We start from the raw sequence: 18,850 nt of genomic DNA on the forward strand, positions 1-18,850 counted from the left end.
TTTTTTGCACCACGTTGGGCTGCCCCACCTCCAAACCGCTGCTTGACCCAGCCTTCGGGAGGTTCTTCATGGGGGTCCGAAGCTTGTGGCAGCTGATGGTCACAATGGCCACAGGTTGCACTGACCTGTCCGAGGCTTGCTGGCACTACAATCCCCCACCGGTGATTGTCAGAAAAGCATGACGGCTTGTCCGGCAGAGATTTGCAGAGCCAGACCAAGATCCTTTCCAGGCCAGACGTCAGACTGCCGCCATCGCCCTCAACCTGTTTTGAGGCAATTGCCCCATCTGGGTATCGGGCGATGAGCTGGATGACTTGGTAGGCCTGCGTCGTGCATATTCCGTCATGCATGCCAGCGCATCAGCCCGGGCCAGGGCCCAAGACACCAAAACAACACACAACCCTCCGCCATAGCCTTTGATTCCCTCCCACTCCGACTTTTGTGTTGTCGGAACGTTTTTGTTTTTCTACCTGGTGGATATCGAACTAACCAGTGCCCTAGATATCAGGGTAAATTGGCTTCAGGCTGCTATCTGAAGCAATCGAACATCCACACATCCCTCGACACAAAGGTTGCGCTTGAACTGTGGCGCTTCCTCTTTCGGTACCCGACGCCGCGACTCGGGAACTATAAGGCCCTCACTTCAGTGAGCATTCGGGCGCCTTCTAACGGCCTCACGTGGCGGTCCTGGTCCATCGTTGTCCCCGCTGGGCCAAGTACTGAGCCACCCAAGTTTCGCCTCGCAACGACACCAGGCTGCATGTCCTGCGGTGCAACCAATCGTGAAGCCCGGCTGCCACCCCGTTGACTGCCAACGCATCACTTCCAATAGATTGGGTGCATATCTGGCCCAACCCGCAGGTACAAGGTGGTTTGGGCTTGGCGAGCGTCTCGATTCCAGAAATCCAGTCCTTGAAACTTTATCAGGCTTGGGGTCTTGGACACTGCACTTGAGTGGTACCGTCGGCAACCCACTTTCATCGTCCAAGCTTCTATCAGAGCTATTATCCATCGTCGGCCTCTCATTAGCCGGCTTCATAACACACCAATCCACGGCAGCGCGATTGAACGCGGTTCGGTTCTGCGCTTGGTCGGGACCTCTGTCCTAGTATGATGGAATACGCCCAATATCAACAACCACAGAGCGCGCATTCACAAGCACACATTCAGACCGGATACCCGAACCCTGCAGGCAGCAGCATCACCTCGCCGTCTACTCAGCACCTTTCGCAGACATCTCCCATTCTTCCATCACAACAACACCAGACGTCGCCCTCTCAGCCGCACAACATGTATCAAGCGCAATACGCCGTCCCTCAGTCCGGCATGCATTATGGCATGCCTGGGATCCAGGCTGCCGCCATGGCTGCCACCGCCGCCGCATCAGGGACATCGTACTACATGCCGTCCGAGCCGAGTCTGCAGCAGTCGCCGCGCATGTCCGGGGTCGGCGCTAAGAAGGACGCCAGGGCAGGGCCGCGGTCGCCGCAGCAGATGAATAACATCCAGCAACAGAGGCGTCTCAGTCAAGTCGCGAGCCCCGGTGTCCCAAGTGCGCCTTCCTTGATGAATCATCCCGCCCCGCGTCCCGGAGTTCCACCACCTATGACGGCCGCTCAACAGATGCCCCCACCACAGTCTCCGGAAATCCCCGCCGCGCCGGTCGAGGAGTCGCCACTCTATGTCAACGCCAAACAGTTTCATCGCATTCTCAAGCGCCGCGTGGCGCGCCAGAGGCTGGAGGAGGCTCTGCGGCTTACAAGCAAAGGTCGCAAGCCGTACCTCCATGAATCTAGGCACAACCACGCTATGCGCCGGCCGCGCGGACCTGGAGGTCGGTTCCTGACAGCCGAGGAGGTTGCGAACTTGGAGCGGCAAAAGGCTGCCGCTGCCGCTGCCGCGGGCGAGAAGGAAGAAGGCTCCTCTGACCAGGCCGCGACGAACAACAGCAACAACAATAACGGCAACACCAAGACGGCGACCGGAGCGACGAAGCGCAAGTCGGACACCTCGCCATCGAGTTCCCCATCCAAGAAGGCCAAGTCATCTGGATCGGAAGACGAAGATGAGTGATGGACGACGGCGCGTGTGGTAGCGATTGACCTCGGTTGAGTCGAGGCCAGGCTTGAGCACGGTCTCATGCCGTCTGTTATATTTTTCATCTCAAGATTATGTTACGAAGTTACGACGACCCCACCCTACTCATGTTTTTAACTTGGTTCGACACGATGCGCGCCCGATGGATAGACAGGATAGATCGAGGACCTCGAAGCCGACCAGGTGTCCTCCGCCTCGGCTCCTGGCTGCGTTGCTGCGGTTTCAGTTGCCTGGAGGTTGGGGTTGATGCTGGGCCGTTGGACTTTGAGTCGTTTCCTGGTCGGTCCGTCAGTCGATCAGCGCGCGCGTTGTCTTCTCTAAAGCCTTTATTCTGCCATGGTACTGGGCGACGCGCAAGTCCTTGCCTTTGGTTCTTGTCGTTGTTTTGTTGGTCCTCTCTTTTTCTCTTCTCCGGGATACCTCGATACACTTAGCCTCACAGCATTCGGGTCGAGACACAGAAAGCATAGCATGGAAATGGGTTCCCCGTTTTGGCAGGCTGTTTGGGTTTGTGTTTTCGCTTTTGTTTTCAGACATATTCTGATTTTGCACACATCAACTCCTTTAACTATGGTACCCAGGTGGAAGGCTGGCGGGGGGGACCCGGGTTTGGGCAAGGAGGGGAATGGCGACGGGATTGGGATGGCGGGACGGACGGACTGGTCACGGCGGGGGGCACTCTCATTTTATTTGTTTTGGTGGTGGTTTGCGTCGGTTAGTGATGGCGAAGGTGGTGGGCAGGGATGGCAAGACAGAGATTGTTGCATTACCCTCTGCGATGCGATTTATGATGCGGATACCCCTCAGAAAGAAACAGAATGCCTTCCTTGCTTATTCTTGTGTTCCTCGTTTTTCTGTTTAGAGTTTGTATCGTCTGCTCAAGAATAGCGATGTCCAGGTTGATGATCGGAGTTGCGGGTCTCTTGAGAGAGATTAGTGTGAGAGATTGGCAGTTTACATGTCCAGGAAAAAGTTGCGCATACAAGATGTCCCCTGGACTCGATATTGTTTTCTTGATGTCTAACAGTAACCAAACGTGTCTCTGAGATGGATAGTTCTCCTCTTGTGTCTCCTGTGGTTGAATCAGTACCATAACCCTAACCCTGAGAAATACCCATCCTCATTCCAGTGGGTCCACTCACAAACACGGTCAAGGCCCAACAGCAGGTGCAATCACATCACAGCAAGCAACCTCTCACAATCCTCAGCCACCATCAAAACATCAGGTTGACCGTCGGCCATAGGTTACCGTCGACGGCAGCACATTTAATAATTCAAGATGTTGTTTTTCAGGTACGTTTATGCAGCCTTTCTCATAGTATTCCTTGTATTCCAAAGATTCCCGAGCCTCAGTCATCTCGCTTGTTTGTCATCGGTCCTCATGGTGCTGCTTGCTCCAATTCTCTCCAGGGCTCGTTCCCCGGGAAACTTATCAATGACGAAATCGGGGGGATTGCTAGATTTGAAGTCTCTGTGCTAACACAGGACATAGCTTCTTCAAGACCCTCATCGACCATGAGGTGACCGTCGAGCTTAAGAACGACATCCAGATCCGCGGCATCCTCAAGAGCGTCGACCAGTACCTCAACATCAAGCTCGACAACATCCAGGTATTGGAGGAGATCAAGTACCCGCATATGGTGAGTGATTCCATCATCTACCTTCTTCCCTATCTCTCTCTTTCTTTCTTGCGGGGAGCAAGGGTGGATGGACTAACAAGGCACCCCTCCAGAGCGCGGTTAAGAACGTCTTCATCCGTGGGTCTGTCGTGCGGTACGTCCACCTGCCAGCCAGCGCCGTCGATATCCCGCTGTTGGAGGACGCGACGAGGAGAGAGGCGGCGAACCAGGCGGCGACCAAGGCCAAGTAGTTGGTTGGCTGGCATTGCCTAAGCACTGAACGAATTGGGAACCGGGGGGTTGACTGGTCGGCGGTCAAAAGATGGATGATATGAAAGGGAGGAGTGTGAGGATAGGAAACGATCAGTAAGAGTGTCCGTCTCATCTGGGCCCAGTCAGCTGCAGTTGGGGACGGAAGCTGGCGGGGCTGAGCTATGGATGATAGATGAAGGGCTACCCAGGACCAATTATGGTACCGTCAAGGTGCTGAGTGCTTGGAGATGGAAATGGGCAAGCAAGATATGTGCTTGTTGACTTCGCCCTCGTGAGGCAGGAGAGGTGGACTTCCGGACTACCGCATTCATCGCAGGTGGCGTGGGAACGTGATTTGGAAGCATTTGGTACTCACATAGAGACAACTGCTAGTCTTCGGCGAGTATCTCAAAGTTGTGGCATCTTCTGACCTGTCTCGACACGAAGCCAAGCAATGATGATGAACCATACGGATAATGCGACCTCCATTGCCAATGGGGCAAGCCAAAGTTAGGCCAATACTAATACCCAACCCTCCCGCCTCTATCCAACATCCTACCAATACACTATCCCACCCCTCCCATCCTTCCCCGTCCACAACTCCTCCCCCATCTTGCCAGTTCCAGCTCCTCCTCCACTATTCGACCCATCGCCGTCCACAACTCTGACCAACCCTCCTCTCCTCCTCTCCGCTAGCCACCTGTCAATCCAGGCCTTCATTCGCTTCCTGCTCGCCTCGCTTCCGACGTTGACGGTCGGCACGACGCGCTCGATGCGCAGCGCCATGAGGAAGAGCGCCAGCTCGCGGAAGCTGCTGTGCTCGCTGTACGGGACTGAGAAGCAGAGCGCGTCTGCCGTGTTGGGTTTGCCACTGCTGTTCTTGCTGTTGTTGCCGTTGCCGTTACCGTTGACGCCGCTGCCGCGCTGCGGAACGAGATCATGCCGTGTGAAGCGTGGACGCCAGCGGGGGCCGTGCAGGAGCTGGGTTGTGGGGAGTGAAGAGGGGGCGAGGTTCGCTCCAATACTCCCGCCGTTTCCATTACTGTTGTTGCCACCACCGCCACCACCAGAACCGCCAGAACCAGAGCCGACAGCAACAGGCCGATAGTTCCAACCTGATGGTCTAAACCCTACCACTCTCCCGAAGCAGCCCTTCGCTTTATACGGCGCTAAATACTCTGTCAGCGACTCTGGGCCGATATCCATCAACGATTGCATATGAACCTGCGCGTCGGCCGGGTCAGACGTGAGGAGGGCCGTGAGCTCAGGGTCGCCGAGCAGACGGCACATGCTAAGTTTGGCCGGCGCCGCATAGATGCGAGTCCGCAGGGCCTTGGCGATGGCTACACAGAGGCGTTCCTTGCCGATGCTGTAGGTGCCGCAGACGACGAGGAGGCGGTTGGGGTTGTGCGGGCGGCCGTTAAGGGCGGTGAAAGCGTCATTCGCCTGGGCGGGAATAGGAGGAAGTGCCGGTGCTGATAGTTTGGAGGTTGAAGTGAAAAATTTGCTCACGTCCTGGTTCGTCTGCGGTCCGCCTCCGCGCGGCCGTCGTAGAAGCGCTTTCCATTCGGTGTCGTCGCTTACCAGGAGACCGTTGTTGAGGAGCGCACAAAGCTCGGCGCAGGCGTTGACCACGTCACTTTGCGGCGGGAACGAGTACCGTGGGTTGAGGTAAGTTGTATCGAGGTAACAGACGTCAATCTTTTGTTGCTTGGTGCGGCCCGTGACGGCATCGATGGTTCCGGGACGCAGCATTGGATGTTCAACGTGGGCTGGACATGCACGAAAGTCACCACAGTGCAATATTCTCTGCGTCCGGCCACCAAGGTTCTTCTCAAATAAGAACAAAGAACTTCCTGGGCAGTGGTTGGCGGGGATCATGGTGACGGTAGCATCAGTGCCTGGTATCGGGACGGTTTGGTCGAAGTCAAGCTCAACGACATACTTCTCGGCCGTTTTGAGCTGCGATTTGACAAGCGCAGCCGTGACCTTGCTGCAGTAGATGGGGCCGTGAGTCCAGTTCGCCGTCAGGCCGATGTAATGATCGCTGTGGAAGTGGCTGAGGAAGTATGCCTTGCACCCCTCGACGGCGCCATAACGAAATGCGTCGACGCAGATGGAGAACCCCGGCATGATTTTATAAAACGGACAGGTCCGCTTGTACGCGGGCAAGCCACGGGATGCCGCTTCAGCTGCCGCAGCAGTGGCCCAAGCTGAGTTTTCTGCGTGTCCCGACATGAGCTTAGCGAAGGCTGAGGTTCCTTCTCCGGCCGCGTTGTCGAGGCGGATTGGGTTCGCCTGCCCGGGTCTCGGAACAGCTGCTCGAGCCGCCCGCTTACCCGCCGAAGCGGCAGCCTCTGACTCAGTGGCGTTGTCAGGAGGCTTGGATGGGAGAGGCGTCGGATTTCCGTCGAGACACGCATTGACGTGTCGGGTCGCTTGGTCTGGAGTTGTCCCTGCGAGACTGCCACCACAGACAGGGCAGCACTCGGTCATGGCTTGGTTGTCGTCCCCGCCAGCTATGGACCATTCACCCTCGCATTCAGCTACCTCCTCGTCGTCGTCATTCCCTTCCATCTCGAGCCTCGCTTGTTCTTCCATCTCGCGCATCATCTCGAGCTCTTCGTTCGTAAAGTCGTCGCCGCCACCATCATTGCTGTCGAACTGGCTTCCCACATCATCAGAAGCGTCGGCATTCTCACGACGGCTGTTGTCGATGTTACTCTCGATTTGTTGTGTGTCCGATGTCTGCTCCCTGAGCGGTAGAGCCGTCCTGGAAGTAGTTGTTCCATTGGTAAGCCTGGCCGATCCCGTAGCAAAATTGAAGTGAACTTCATCCTTGCGTTCCTCCTCACCACCACCATCATCCTGAAAGTCACACTCAAGCAGGGGTTGTTGCGGCAATCTCACCCTTGACGATCCCGCCGCAACTCCCGGCCGGCTGTTCTTTTGTTTCACTTCATTGTAGCTACCCTTGTTGGAGTTGTTGTCATCAGATTCCGATTCCGAGTCCGAGTCGTCCAGGAACGGATTCCCCGCTCTCCTTTTGACCGTCGCAGGGGTGTTTGGTTTTGAGCTCTTCTTGTTCTCCCCAGCCGAATCCTTGCCAGCGCCCTTCATCGTCGAGAGTGCATCATCGGTGCCCAACCGGCGCCTTTTGACCGACCCGCCGCACTCGTTGAACCGCGTCTCTCCGTTCTCTTCCTGTCCCTCCTGTAGGGGGCTCGGGGCCGCAGAAGCGGCAATTGGGTTGGGAGATGTGCCCTCTGCCACTTCACGAGAGGCCCCGATATTGTCACCTTCCACTCCTGTTCCCTCGGCCTTACACATAACTTCGAACACCCCTTCATCCCCACCCCCGTCCTCTTCTACCGCAAGATCCGCATCGTCGAATGCAGGGGACTCTCCAACAAACAGCCCTTCTTCCGGCCGCGGGGCCTTTTGAAAGAAGTTGAGGATGCTCTGGTTCGGCTTGGTCTTCTTGGCTGAGAAAGGGACTTTTGTCGGGGTGACTGGCTTCGGCTTCGGTTTCGAACTGGACGAGGAAGAGGAAGAGGCCAACAGGGTCGTTGTCAAGCGGGTTTGGGAGAATTTCGGCTTCTGTTTTGCCGGTTTTTGCTTCACGATGGGCGCCATGGCTGAGCACCCTCAATGAATAGAGAGGGGGGATCAAAGAGATTGCCCAAGCAGAATGGTACAGGTGGTGTGTTGGGAAGCCGAGCAAACCGAGACATAGCAGCTGCAAAATGTTCAGGATTGGCTCCAGTGACGCGGTTTGCCGAGGGGTCGACGCCACAAGTCTCCGCGTGATCACGTGATGAATTACTTGGAAATACCCAACAAAGAGCCAACAACGCAAACATGCATTGGAGAAACATCGACTCAGGATTCCTGAGGCCGTCAATCTATATCGTAGGCCATCCCTGACCGGAACCCAGAAGACCTGTTCCATCTATGCTCCTTTGTTCCGGATATGACAGATGCCCAATTTTGTCTTTCCCCTCCTTCTCTTCTCCCCTTAACTAAGGTACCTAACTCCTTACTCCTCCTCAGCCTCCTCCTCCGCGGCCTCCTCCTCATCCTCGTCCGGCTCATCAGCCGGCGTCTCGTACAGGCGCAGGATGCTCTTGTTGGGGTCCTTGACCAGCACGTATTTGCCGTCCTCGCGCTGCAGGCACATGTCGACAATGGTGCGCACGATGCCCCAGCCGTTGGACAGCGAGAGGTTCATCTGGTTGGCGAAGTCGCGCGGCTTCCAGCCGATAACGCCGAGAACGACGTGCTTGTCGTTGACCTTGGGTGACACACGAGAGACGAAGCTGTGTGTAAAAAAGTTAGCTAGGTCATCACAAGAAATTGATAACATATTAACGTCAAAACGTACCCAAGCTTCATCATGTCGGCCTTCGCTAGAATGCTCTGCACGGTCCAGCGGGCCAACTTGCACGAATTGTTCTTCATCTCGGTGGCGACGACGGCACCGCGCTGGGTCACGAGCTTGGAGCGCCAGTCCAGGGCGCCACCGCTGCCTTGGGCCTTGCTGTCGAACTCGTTGAGCGCATGCACCGTGAGGAATTGGTTTTCGCCATTGATGGCGTTCTTCTGAACGGCGTCCAACTCCGTGCGCACGATGAGGAACACCGGGTCCTCCTCGCTGGTTGACAGGTCGAAGCGCCTGTACTTGTAGGCCTTGGACGCGAGAGGGTCGGCATCCTCGGCCGTGTGGAACGGGTTCTCGTGCTCCATTTCCACCTTTTGATCCGGGCTCTCCAGCACCACCTGGTTGACGAAATTGTGGTTGATGAAGGTGGCCTCAGCCGCGAGAGCGGACGGCTGGTTGATGGAATCTTTGGAGCCGTCCGCCGCATCGAGCGGCGCGTCGGCCGCGTTCTCGTTGACCGTCACCAGGTCGATAGCAGCGCCGTCGCGCTTGTCCAGGAACACCTTGTTGCCCTGCTTGCGGATGATGATATCCCACGGGTATACAGACCGCGGGGCGCACATGAGCATCGAGAGGATGTTGTCAGAAGCGAAGATGGTGGCCTCCTCCTTCTCGGCGAGCTCCTGGATGACGGGATCGCGCGAGGTGGTAACGTTGTAGACAGACCGATCCACCGGCACCAGCTTGCGCTCTGCCGACTTGACGGCGGGCTTGTCGTATGACCTGTCGTAGTAGTAGAGGAAACCGTAGCTGTAGCCTTCCAGGTCCTCGCCCTCGTCGGCCTCGAGGTTGAGCTTGCTGAGGCGGTTGAAGTCAATCTCCTCAACGAGCTTCCACTCAGGGCGGATCGTGATAGACGCATCGCGCAGGCGCTGCGGCTTGTCGTAGTCTTTCCAACCGAAGCGACGACCGCGGGCGCCGCTGCGCGCCCCGCCCCGTCCATCATAGCCGTACGCCTGGCCCGCGCGGCCCGAGCGGGCAAGCTGGGCACGACCACCACCGGCGCGACCGTCCGCCCGGGCCCCACCACGCTGGGTGCGGCCACGGGTGAAGACGGCGCCCCGGCTGAACCGACTCTTCCCAGTGTCGCGCACGTTAGAAACGAGAGAGAAAGACGCCTCGTCTTCGGCTGGCGGGGGGACAAAAAGCGACGCAGATCCGGCGCCGTACACCTGTTGATCTGTTCATGGAGACCAAAGTTAGTTCCCATCTCACAACTGGCACTCCACCACGAATAACCCCGCCTCGCCCACACATCAACGCACCTCTGTAGTTGCGGTTGTACTGTTGCCTGCCACGTCCGTCGCGGCCATCTTTGGCATCGGACCAGTCGGCCATGCGGCCGAGCTTGTCGCTCTTGGAGAAGGGCGCATAGGGGACGCCATTCAGGGTGGTCTCGTTGGTGACGGGAGGGCCCCAGGAGCCATCGGAGTCTGGCAGGGAATTGATGAGGTCAATGAGGGAAGACGCCATCTTGTCAAGTCTTCCTCCTCTTGGGGAGTCGAACTGCGGTGTCGATTCGGTAGAGAGATGGGAACCCGACGTCGAGGTACGGGAGATGGGTCGACTACCGTAAGCGACCAGGGGGTTTGTTGTTGCAGAGAGTCGACGGGTTTGGCACAAAGGTGTTTTTCTTTGATTTTGGATTGGGAAATTCTCATGTGGTGGGGTGTGTGTGGAGTGGGGCATTACAGTGTGGTTGACAGTGCGGAGGACATCTTTGAAGAGAGTCCAGAACCGCTTCGACGCCAGCAGCAACCAACACCAACACGAAAACTTGACCAGTCCTTGGACCAGTCTGGGTAATGGTGAGGGTAACGAAATATCGACGTTTATTTGTGTATCCTCGAATATTTGCATCGAGTGTATTTATACTGGAATTCTCCGGGCTGTGCGTAGGACCAAACTTCATCACAACGAAAGAAACCGCCCAACCAAAACTGAACAAAGTACGCTGCCTCCTCCTCAACCTGATATCATGTTCCAAAGTCCGAGTTTCCAAAGCATCGACAAAGAAAGAAAGTAAAAAAGAAAAACAGAAATAAAAACAGAAGCAACAAAAATCTGGGCCAGCCCAGACCCGTCCGCTCAGTATGCCATACCAAACTCCTGCTTCTGGGAAAAGATGTTCTCCAAGGCGTCGCGGACCTCGAACTCTTCCATGACGGCACCAAATCTGAAGGGAGACGAACGTTAGCCAAGGACCACAAAACGCTAGATGAATGAGGGTGAAATATGGGACACAACAGAAAAGAACATACCCATAGCACCGAACCTTCCCTTTCAGCTCCTCCGCCAACTTGACGAAATCCTCCTCCCTCAACTCTGCCAGCCGTGGGTGCGCCAGCACCATGCCCCAAGCCATAACAGGCGTGATCTCTCCATCCAAGTCCAGGCGCTTGCTCAGATCGAGCAGCGTCGCAAGATCGCCCTTGCTGAGCGTCCAGGTCGCGTTGTTGCCCTGCTGCTGCTGCTGCTGGCCCTGGCCGTTGGTGCTGCCGTGGTTGTGCCCGGGCTGAGGGCCTGACAATGACACCTGTGGCTGTGTCTGGCCGAAGGGGATATCCGGTGAGAGATCAGAAAAAGGCTCTGGCGGGCATGAAGCCATGAGCGCGTGGCCGCACGGTTCGCGGATGCCGGTAGCCGCGCCGCGCTCGAGCATCCAGGGAAGATGGTTCATGCAAGGCTTTTCAAGGCTGTAGAGGGCAGAGTTAGTTATCCGGTTCGAACCTGACTATCCAGCCCAGTGATGCAGATGTGTGTCTTACGTCAAGACAAAGTCAATCCCAGCCTGCTCGTAGTCCAGCGCCGGGTTCTGATTCTGCGGGCCACCCGTCCCGCCATTCACCCCGCCGGGCTGCGGGCTCGACTGCTGGGGGTAAAACCCGACCTGGCTCTGAATCTGCGGCGGGTATGTCGCGCTATGAGGGGAGATGCCACCTCCTCGGCCTTGACTGCTCGCCGACAATGGGGGAGGAGTGATGGCGGTGGTATTGGTGCTGGCGGGACCCGGGTAGCTGCTGTTGCTTGCGGCCATGCTGCTGGGTGAGTAGCCACCGCTGGGGTTGCTGATGGTGTCATCCAACACGCTGCTGCCCCCAACGGGGATGCCGTTCTGCGCAAGAAGCGCCCGAAGCTGCTGGTTCTCCTCGATTAAGCGCTCCCGCTCATGACAGATGTTGCTGAAGATCTCCTTGAGCCGGAGAACTTCATCTTCCAGTGCCTTTATGTAGAGCTCTTTACGCTCGCGGTGCGTCCTGCGGGAAGAGGGTTAGCTGGGGTTGCCTTGGTCGGACACACGCCCACACCCTCTCACCTTTGCGCTTGCCGATTGAGCTCCTGCCGCCTGGTCAACGCCGGCTTACTGTCCGGCTTGGGGCCGCGACGTTTCTGCGGTTGTCCATCTGAGCAGAGATGTTAGCTCGGGGGATTGGGGCGTGAACTCCTTCCCATGGCTCACCTCGCGTCGTCCTCTTTTCGGTGACCGCGCGGAGGAAATCGAGATTCAGCGTTGCTAACGGGCTCTTGTGGCTTGATAGACCCGTGCTGAAGCCCGACTGTGCAGGCTGATTCGTGGATAGAGCAGACATGACTGGTCGATCGTAGACTGACGACACAGATAGTTTTGGCTTTCTCTGCTGGTGCGCCGAATAGCTCGGCGGCGGTGGGTAGGCGCCGCTGGACATCAAGTCAGTCGCCATGGGTGAAGCCGAGCAGTGTGGAGTGTAGATGCGTTTCCAACTGCGTGAAGAGCGTGAAGCACAGATCTGGGGGTGGAGCGAAAGGGAAGAAATGGGACTCTGTCAAGGGGAGGAAAGTGGACAAAAAGGATGAGACAGCGTGGCCAGGCACACGCGCTCGCTCGCACACTCAGTGCGTACCTGACAGCGTTGATCCTCGGTTCAGTCTGAGATCAACCAAAGGCGGCAGATGAATGAAGATGCTCAGATGCACGTCAATGGAGTTGGGCCGTCGGTCGCAGAGAAGACTCAGGGGCGTCAGGGGACTTCTTGACGGAAAGAGAGCCAGGCTGCGGTTTGGGGAGTTGGGATTCTCAGCGTGAAGTCAAAGTTGACGGGTGTCGATGAAACCGTCGCGAGGAGATCCCTCGTCTGAGGCTGTGCTTGGCACACGTACCGCCGTGATGGTCAGGGCTCAAGATCACCGGCATTGATCATGCAAACACCGGAGCCTCGAGAACTGACATAAGCAGTAGTATTCTGTCGAGGTATGTCAAGAGTTACCTCGACGTGTCCGAGGTCAATGCAATGTGCAGGTACTAATACCTATTAGTAGGTTCCAGAGTCCGAGGTCGACGATGGGTGAGGTCGCACTTTGGAAATGGTCTTCGGGGTTTTCGGCAGATCGCCGAGCCCCGCGACGGGCCAGTTTGTTGTGAGATGCTGGATTCAATGTGGCGATGCTCCGATGTGACCACCCACCGTTCTCGCCGTTGATGTCTGGTGCCTTGGTTTGACTCCGGAATTCCGGCAAGGCTCAATACTTTGTTGACACAGGCGTGCTCTGAAGAGGCATAAGTACCTTACGCTTTACTACACTTTGCGTGAATGTCTTTTACGGACATTTGACAATACTGTCTGACCGTTGCCCACAGATGCAGGGGGTGCAGCACCATGCAATGGGTTCAACGTCATCCGGAGCCAATCGAAGTGCTGTTTCTGATTCAAATTCTGGCTGTCTTGTCATGAACGTTTTCGGGTGAGTGACCCGACGCTTTGCGGTCCGGGCGGTACCTGGGCCCCAGGGATCAGCAGGACTTGACGTATGCCTACCTATCCTTCGGACCTCTCCTCATGAAACCCTTGGGTGACGGTGATGTGCGGTGGGGTGCTACGAAGTTTTCGTGACTTTGAACAAACCTCTTGTCTCATCAATTGCCTACATTGCCAGATGAAAAGTCATGCTACAAACCTGCTCAACAGCGACGGTGGTGGTCCCTATCTAGCACAACCCTAACCCGTGAGTTGGTCGAGTTGTCTGGGGAAAGCTGTTTGAGGGTTAGGGTTTGACTTGTTGGAAATCGAATGCCCAACCCAAACCCGAGCCCAGCCTCTCTCTTTTTTGAAAGAGTCCAACAACTACACGCCTTGAACCAGGTCACGAGCCTGCTTTTACTCGACATATTGTCTAAGCCTCAAGTGCGGGCATAGAGAATCGCTCCCAATCATGGGTGACGAAACGAGAAAACTGCAACAACCCGAAAGTGAACAATCTCATAATACGGCGCCTGACGCACGTTGGTCCTCGTCGAACCATCTCCTACGCTTGCCAGTCGAGCTCCGAACTATCATCTATGATCATGTCTTCGCCCACCAAATGACATTCCTTGACATGTGTCGGAGATTGCAGTGTGACATCGAACGATATCAGCTCAAAGCCTTCACTCCCCACAAACACTGGATCGCACTCATCTACACCTGCCGGCAAATATCCCAAGAGGCTCTCCCATACGCCTATCGTCACGCCAGATTTTATCCTTCTGTGTACCCTCACTGGGAGACCCCCGAGAAGACGGAGCACTTCCTCAACACCATCGGTCCTAACAATGCCCGCAACATCACATGGGTTCATCTGGAATTCCCATATATGACCTTTGTCTTTGAACGCGAACTGGAGGGTCCATTTGAGTACATGACTTTTGACACGGACGACCTCAAGATATTCAATCTTATCCGAGAGGCCTGTCCTGCCCTTACTACCTTGTCGTTGTCTTTCGATTTCGAGGTCCAGTGGGATGAATACGACACGAGTTTCGAACTGTCAGACGCCGTAAGAGTGGCGTTGAGACAAATGGAACATGAGCTTCGGAAGTTCCCCTCTCTCTCGAACGTTTATATTTGGTGGGAAGGTCGCTGCACTGGCTACATGTTGGATGAGGTCTCGGATCTCGGATGGCATATTGATGGGGCAGCGACGGACTCGGACTCAGAACCGGCAGATTCTTCTTCAGGATCAGATTCAGATACTACTGACTCTTCGAGATATTTGAGAACGGTGTTGTTCTCAGATCGGGAGGATCGCATCATTGTGTTTCACAAAGTGTTGTCCTCTGAGGATTGAACATGAAGAATTACCTCGTTCAAAAACATCTTGGGACAGTTGCCTGTGCAATGGCAAACATAAAAGTAACACAACGGTTGTTGCAAGACATGGGAAGCGCTGCCAAGTATTACGTACTTGATATCGACGTCAAGCACCCAAGAGGATTCAATGACATCGTGGTTTGCCGGATGTAGATACGGAATTCGAGGAGCCTGCGACCTATCCGCTGTTACCTTTGGCCCCTGTATACTTCGTTGTATTGAATGGCTGTGTTGGAAGGTGCAAAAACAGCGAAGCCAACAACCGCAGTGGCTGTGCCGGTAATGGCTACGCCAAACCGAGGCAAAAAGCAGCGCGAACTTCCGCCTGCTCAACCGAATGTCATGCTACAGAGTAAGCAGCTACAGAGCAGGCCGTGTTTTTTGATGTTATAAGTTCAGCGACTTGGTATCTCGCCCGACCCTTAGGCATTGAGCCGTCGTGTCAACAAACACCTCTACTCAAGGCGAACCACCTCCCATCTTCTCTTCCCTTTTCGGCCTTCATGATGTCTCTGCCCGCGACCGGGTCCCAGGCGCAGAACCGCCCTCTCTTGTTTCTTGACATCCCTCCCGAGGTACGGTTGGTTATCTACGAGTATGCTCTTTTTGACCACCCGAAAATTATCACCAATCTCTACTTCAACGCGGACCCGCTGGCACACGACGGCACCGTCTCCATCATCCCACGACAACAGTGGCTAGCGCTTGGATACACCTGTCGCCAAGTCTATGCTGAAGCCATCCCGCTTGTTTACAGCAAAACTCAGTTCCTCTTTCGCGAAACAATATACGAAAAGCCACAGTATCTCTTGCTATGGTTCCTCAACACCATCGGGTCCGCCAACGCCCAGCACATCACGTGGGTGCACTTTCCACTGTGTTTCAAAGTTAAAGAGAACGCCAACCCCGACTCGACAACGTACCAGTACCCAGTCATGCTCGAGGCAGATGTGCTCGAAAGTCTGGATCAGTTAGCCAAAAGCTGTCCTAATCTCACAACATTATTATTCCTCTGGATCCAGTATTTCCCACGACTTTGGCACCTCGACTTCGGTTCCGTGACGGAGGTTTTCTCCTTATTGGACAACTACTTGAGAAAGTTCCATGCGCTGTCAAAGATTCACTTTCGTTGGGAAGACGAGATCCAGGCGGGAACCGTAAGGTTCATGATTGCCAACTATCCAAATTGGGTTGTGGAGGATAGTACGGATGGGGATGGGCCCCTGGAGGATGCTGATCTGGCGTCTCTTGATGCTGTCCAACGCAAATACTTAGTCGCTAGGTGTGAGTTGCTTTCGCATGTGGCCTTCTGCAGATGGAGAGCGAGACAGCGCAATGGTAAGAGCTCGCCCAACCATCGAGAACCGATAGAAGTAACAGCAGATGATATCTACCTATACGGGTAATTAGGTTACGAGCTTGAGCCGAACTGGTATGTTTGGTCTCATAATTGACGCTAAGCACACTCTCCCCCAGTGTTTCATCCTTGAAGCCGGCCGATAAAGCCGCGAGATTGTACCCGTTCGACCTCTACTGTGTAATCTGGGGTAACGCCCAAACTCTTGGGACAGCTTGGCGTGGTTGCTATGGACCGTGGTTATCAAGCTCAGCCACACCCACCCCGCTCGATTTATCACCAGGTACTAAGTACTTAGGTAGGGGTAGGGATCGTGCTTTGGCCTTCCCATCTTTTCTCTACAACCGTGCCTCCTCTGGAATACAATCCCTCACCTCCAATTCCCTGTCCGCCTCCAGTACTAGAGATCCGGCTTCCCCAATACCACAGCTCTTGCCGCACGATACTGAGCCTCCTCGAGACAGTCAACAAGTTGTTCAATCCCTTTTACACCCCTCCTCCTCGTGTTTACGCGGTTCAAGAAAGTGGTTTCTTCAAACTACCAATCGAGCTCCGGCTCATCATCTATCGCCTCGTCATCGTCGAGCGTCCCTTCACTTCGTCCGGGGAATATGAACGGGTCCCTCCGGTGTGCGGTCCAGTGTCACGCGAACGGTGGCCACCGCATCAATGGCTTGCACTCGCCCGTACCTGCAGGCAGGCCTACGACGAAGCTGTACCACTCGTTTATCGATCCCACAAGTTCTGGCTAGGGCGCGATGAACCCCGGGATCAGCTCCAGCAAGTCCGACGGTTTCTCAAAACCGTTCCGCAAACCAACCTTCTCTGCCTTACCAACGTCTGGCTCGCGTTCCCAGAAGTGAAGGTTAATCCGTTCGTCGATGATGACGACGATGGGTTAGCGGAGATTACTCCGGATTCCCTGACCTGCCTGAAGGTGTTACGGAACAGTTGCCCGAACGTCACAGGGGTGTATTTGCTCCTCGAACGGTCCTACAACGAGCGCCTTTACCGCCGGATGGAAGGTCGTTATGGTGGGAGGTATCTGCGCACCTTCCAGAGGCTATTGGGAGAGATCGATGCGGAGCTGGGAGAATTCCCTTCGTTGTCAAAGGTGGTTGTTCTTCTCCTGGGCAGTGGTCTTGTCGATCGCACCACAAATGATGGGGCTTGGTTGGACGCTTTGTGAGGAAGCCCTCGTTGTTGACCATGCTGTTCTGGCTCGGAGAATTGCATGGGAGCAGAGCAGGTATTATTATTAACCCAGCCGTTGGACAACGAGGCACCGGGGACCCGATAGGACAAGGCATGGAGGAAATTTCTTATCTCCACACTCCTTAGAAGATTCGAAAATACTCCGTACTTATGCTTTGTTTCATTTCCTTACAAAACCCCTGTCGAAGGAACATGGAAGTTTCCATTGGCCTGTCAGACTTTTATTATTCGGACGTCGGGCTTCGCTTCGTTTGTACATACAATAGGACATACCTCATTTGTCCTCGGCTCAGAGGAGCTGAAGCCAGCCTATCTGCCGAGTGTCATGATCGAAGACAGCGTCACATACGTAGCAGCTAGGTGTCTGAGCTAGGCCTGGACACAGAGAAAATGTTAACTACCCTGTTTTGGCACCTTACCTTCCAGTGGGTTAACGCGAAGGAGTGGCTGTGGTGCCTGGGCAAAGTGGCTTCGAAACATCCCAGTCCGCTTCGCCCTTATTGGAGCCTGGGCTACACCGTATTACCCCTGGTTCGTTAAACGGGCTGCCACCATTTTCTGGACCAAAGGTTGCCTAAGATCTTCGTCTTCCTGCTTAAAGACAGCTCTTTCTCTCACCCTCTCCTGCAGGTCTCTCGGAGAAAGGGAACGGATAGATATTCGTCCTTTATTTGTGTTCTGGCCATTCTCGACTTCACTCGCTCAACAACATGGTTGAGACCCCAAAATGCATGTTTCTCGGGCTGCCTCCCGAGATCCGCAACATCATTTACCGCTACGTCCTCATCGAGCCTGGCACGCTTCACTTTATTCAGTTACCAACAGGAACCAAATTGCTGGAGCCCCGCGTATGGCTCTCACTCCTCTTTGCCTGTCGGCAAGTTTACACTGAAGCAACCAAAATCCTCTACGGGGAAACACGATTCCGCCTCGTCAGCCTGGATTCGCAACACCAGCTGGAAACGGTCCGCTGGTTCCTAGATATGATTGGGCCCGAGAATGCCCATTGTATCAGAGAATTAGAGCTTCGGGCGCCGGATCTTTGCTATGTTTCTAGGGGGACTGCTGTGGATGAGAACAACAACAATATCGACAATGGCAACAACGACAACAGCGTTGACGACATTGACAACGCTGACGAGGGCAACATTGCCGGGGAACCCATCGATCCAGAAGTTTTGGACCCGGAGAACTTCGACGTTGGAATTTCAGAAGCCGGCATGGAGAGTCTGAGGCTCCTACATCAGCGCTGTCCTGGGATAAGATGCATCAAGCTCTTCACAGAACCCCCAATATTAACGCCTTCCCACCACTTGCATTGTCAGCATTCGGACGTGGTACAAAGCAAAAATGAGGCACTGAGACTCGTGATGCGTGAGTTGATGAAGTTTCCCTCGTTGGGCAGCATCTTTCACATCGACGTCCTTGAGTCTGTTCCTGGGGTCAGAGCTGCAATATCATTTTGCTTGAAAGTTCGTCCCAGTGGAGGTTGGGAGGAGGGAGCGCTCTGTTCAGAGCCAGGAAGCCCATGAGCTCCCAGGCTTCTGGCACTGGTATTCGTCAGGTAGCTTGATATTCCAGTTTTAAACACTTCAGAGTAGTAAATGAGCTAGTTCACAACCTCAATGAGTACGCGTACTTACTCGATATTGGTATTAGTAGTGTTTTGAGAAAAATATGGATGGACTGGGCCAGATGTCCCTGGGGGCATGTTAGGGACTCTGAGATTGCCCCGGGTGCTTGCGTAGTTATGTTGCGAGTTTCC

At 55.0% G+C, this 18,850-nt stretch overlaps 13 protein-coding genes across 13 annotated transcripts in view; 8 read left to right on the forward strand and 5 right to left on the reverse strand.

The window, feature by feature from the left end:
* The window catches only part of VTJ04DRAFT_5989 (uncharacterized protein), a gene marked incomplete at both ends in the record, with an annotated part of 3,593 nt that extends 2,785 nt beyond the window's left edge, over positions 1–808 (forward strand). The window contains one exon of the mRNA XM_069364161.1: positions 502–808. Coding sequence (XP_069218016.1) covers positions 502–808 — 307 coding nt within the window. The remainder of the gene's footprint in view (positions 1–501) is intronic.
* An 11-nt stretch (positions 809–819) lies between these two features.
* VTJ04DRAFT_5990 (uncharacterized protein) lies at positions 820–1,026 on the reverse strand (the record flags this gene model as incomplete). The annotated part of the gene is made up of 1 exon (XM_069364163.1): positions 820–1,026. The coding sequence occupies one exon, from the start codon at positions 1,024–1,026 to the stop codon at positions 820–822; it is 207 nt and encodes a 68-aa protein (XP_069218017.1).
* Positions 1,027–1,110: 84 nt separating this feature from the next.
* VTJ04DRAFT_5991 (uncharacterized protein) lies at positions 1,111–2,073 on the forward strand (the record flags this gene model as incomplete). Its single annotated transcript, XM_069364164.1, has 1 exon — positions 1,111–2,073. The coding sequence occupies one exon, from the start codon at positions 1,111–1,113 to the stop codon at positions 2,071–2,073; it is 963 nt and encodes a 320-aa protein (XP_069218018.1).
* A 98-nt stretch (positions 2,074–2,171) lies between these two features.
* On the forward strand, positions 2,172–2,531 carry VTJ04DRAFT_5992 (uncharacterized protein; the record flags this gene model as incomplete). The annotated part of the gene is made up of 1 exon (XM_069364165.1): positions 2,172–2,531. The coding sequence occupies one exon, from the start codon at positions 2,172–2,174 to the stop codon at positions 2,529–2,531; it is 360 nt and encodes a 119-aa protein (XP_069218019.1).
* A 37-nt stretch (positions 2,532–2,568) lies between these two features.
* VTJ04DRAFT_5993 (uncharacterized protein) lies at positions 2,569–2,985 on the forward strand (the record flags this gene model as incomplete). The annotated part of the gene is made up of 1 exon (XM_069364166.1): positions 2,569–2,985. One exon carries the CDS (start codon positions 2,569–2,571, stop codon positions 2,983–2,985), a length of 417 nt encoding a protein of 138 aa, XP_069218020.1.
* Positions 2,986–3,376: 391 nt separating this feature from the next.
* Positions 3,377–3,967, forward strand: VTJ04DRAFT_5994 (uncharacterized protein; the record flags this gene model as incomplete). Its single annotated transcript, XM_069364167.1, has 3 exons — positions 3,377–3,390; positions 3,590–3,737; positions 3,830–3,967. 3 exons carry the CDS (start codon positions 3,377–3,379, stop codon positions 3,965–3,967), a joined length of 300 nt encoding a protein of 99 aa, XP_069218021.1.
* An 18-nt stretch (positions 3,968–3,985) lies between these two features.
* VTJ04DRAFT_5995 (uncharacterized protein) lies at positions 3,986–4,457 on the reverse strand (the record flags this gene model as incomplete). Its single annotated transcript, XM_069364168.1, has 3 exons — positions 3,986–4,101; positions 4,181–4,339; positions 4,400–4,457. 3 exons carry the CDS (start codon positions 4,455–4,457, stop codon positions 3,986–3,988), a joined length of 333 nt encoding a protein of 110 aa, XP_069218022.1.
* A 66-nt stretch (positions 4,458–4,523) lies between these two features.
* VTJ04DRAFT_5996 (uncharacterized protein) lies at positions 4,524–7,604 on the reverse strand (the record flags this gene model as incomplete). The annotated part of the gene is made up of 1 exon (XM_069364169.1): positions 4,524–7,604. One exon carries the CDS (start codon positions 7,602–7,604, stop codon positions 4,524–4,526), a length of 3,081 nt encoding a protein of 1,026 aa, XP_069218023.1.
* A 403-nt stretch (positions 7,605–8,007) lies between these two features.
* VTJ04DRAFT_5997 (uncharacterized protein) lies at positions 8,008–9,882 on the reverse strand (the record flags this gene model as incomplete). The annotated part of the gene is made up of 3 exons (XM_069364170.1): positions 8,008–8,287; positions 8,353–9,589; positions 9,675–9,882. The coding sequence occupies 3 exons, from the start codon at positions 9,880–9,882 to the stop codon at positions 8,008–8,010; spliced, it is 1,725 nt and encodes a 574-aa protein (XP_069218024.1).
* Positions 9,883–10,497: 615 nt separating this feature from the next.
* VTJ04DRAFT_5998 (uncharacterized protein) lies at positions 10,498–12,110 on the reverse strand (the record flags this gene model as incomplete). Its single annotated transcript, XM_069364171.1, has 5 exons — positions 10,498–10,585; positions 10,671–11,105; positions 11,178–11,666; positions 11,726–11,813; positions 11,870–12,110. The coding sequence occupies 5 exons, from the start codon at positions 12,108–12,110 to the stop codon at positions 10,498–10,500; spliced, it is 1,341 nt and encodes a 446-aa protein (XP_069218025.1).
* A 1,486-nt stretch (positions 12,111–13,596) lies between these two features.
* On the forward strand, positions 13,597–14,490 carry VTJ04DRAFT_5999 (uncharacterized protein; the record flags this gene model as incomplete). Its single annotated transcript, XM_069364172.1, has 1 exon — positions 13,597–14,490. One exon carries the CDS (start codon positions 13,597–13,599, stop codon positions 14,488–14,490), a length of 894 nt encoding a protein of 297 aa, XP_069218026.1.
* Positions 14,491–14,795: 305 nt separating this feature from the next.
* On the forward strand, positions 14,796–17,059 carry VTJ04DRAFT_6000 (uncharacterized protein; the record flags this gene model as incomplete). The annotated part of the gene is made up of 4 exons (XM_069364176.1): positions 14,796–14,865; positions 14,940–15,670; positions 15,829–15,851; positions 16,300–17,059. 4 exons carry the CDS (start codon positions 14,796–14,798, stop codon positions 17,057–17,059), a joined length of 1,584 nt encoding a protein of 527 aa, XP_069218027.1.
* Positions 17,060–17,795: 736 nt separating this feature from the next.
* Positions 17,796–18,672, forward strand: VTJ04DRAFT_6001 (uncharacterized protein; the record flags this gene model as incomplete). Its single annotated transcript, XM_069364177.1, has 2 exons — positions 17,796–18,312; positions 18,626–18,672. 2 exons carry the CDS (start codon positions 17,796–17,798, stop codon positions 18,670–18,672), a joined length of 564 nt encoding a protein of 187 aa, XP_069218028.1.
* Between the last annotated feature and the right edge of the window lie 178 nt (positions 18,673–18,850).

Source organism: Mycothermus thermophilus (genome assembly GCF_041956435.1).
Source record: "Mycothermus thermophilus strain CBS 625.91 unplaced genomic scaffold VTJ04scaffold_4, whole genome shotgun sequence".
Taxonomy (NCBI): domain Eukaryota; kingdom Fungi; phylum Ascomycota; class Sordariomycetes; order Sordariales; family Chaetomiaceae; genus Mycothermus; species Mycothermus thermophilus.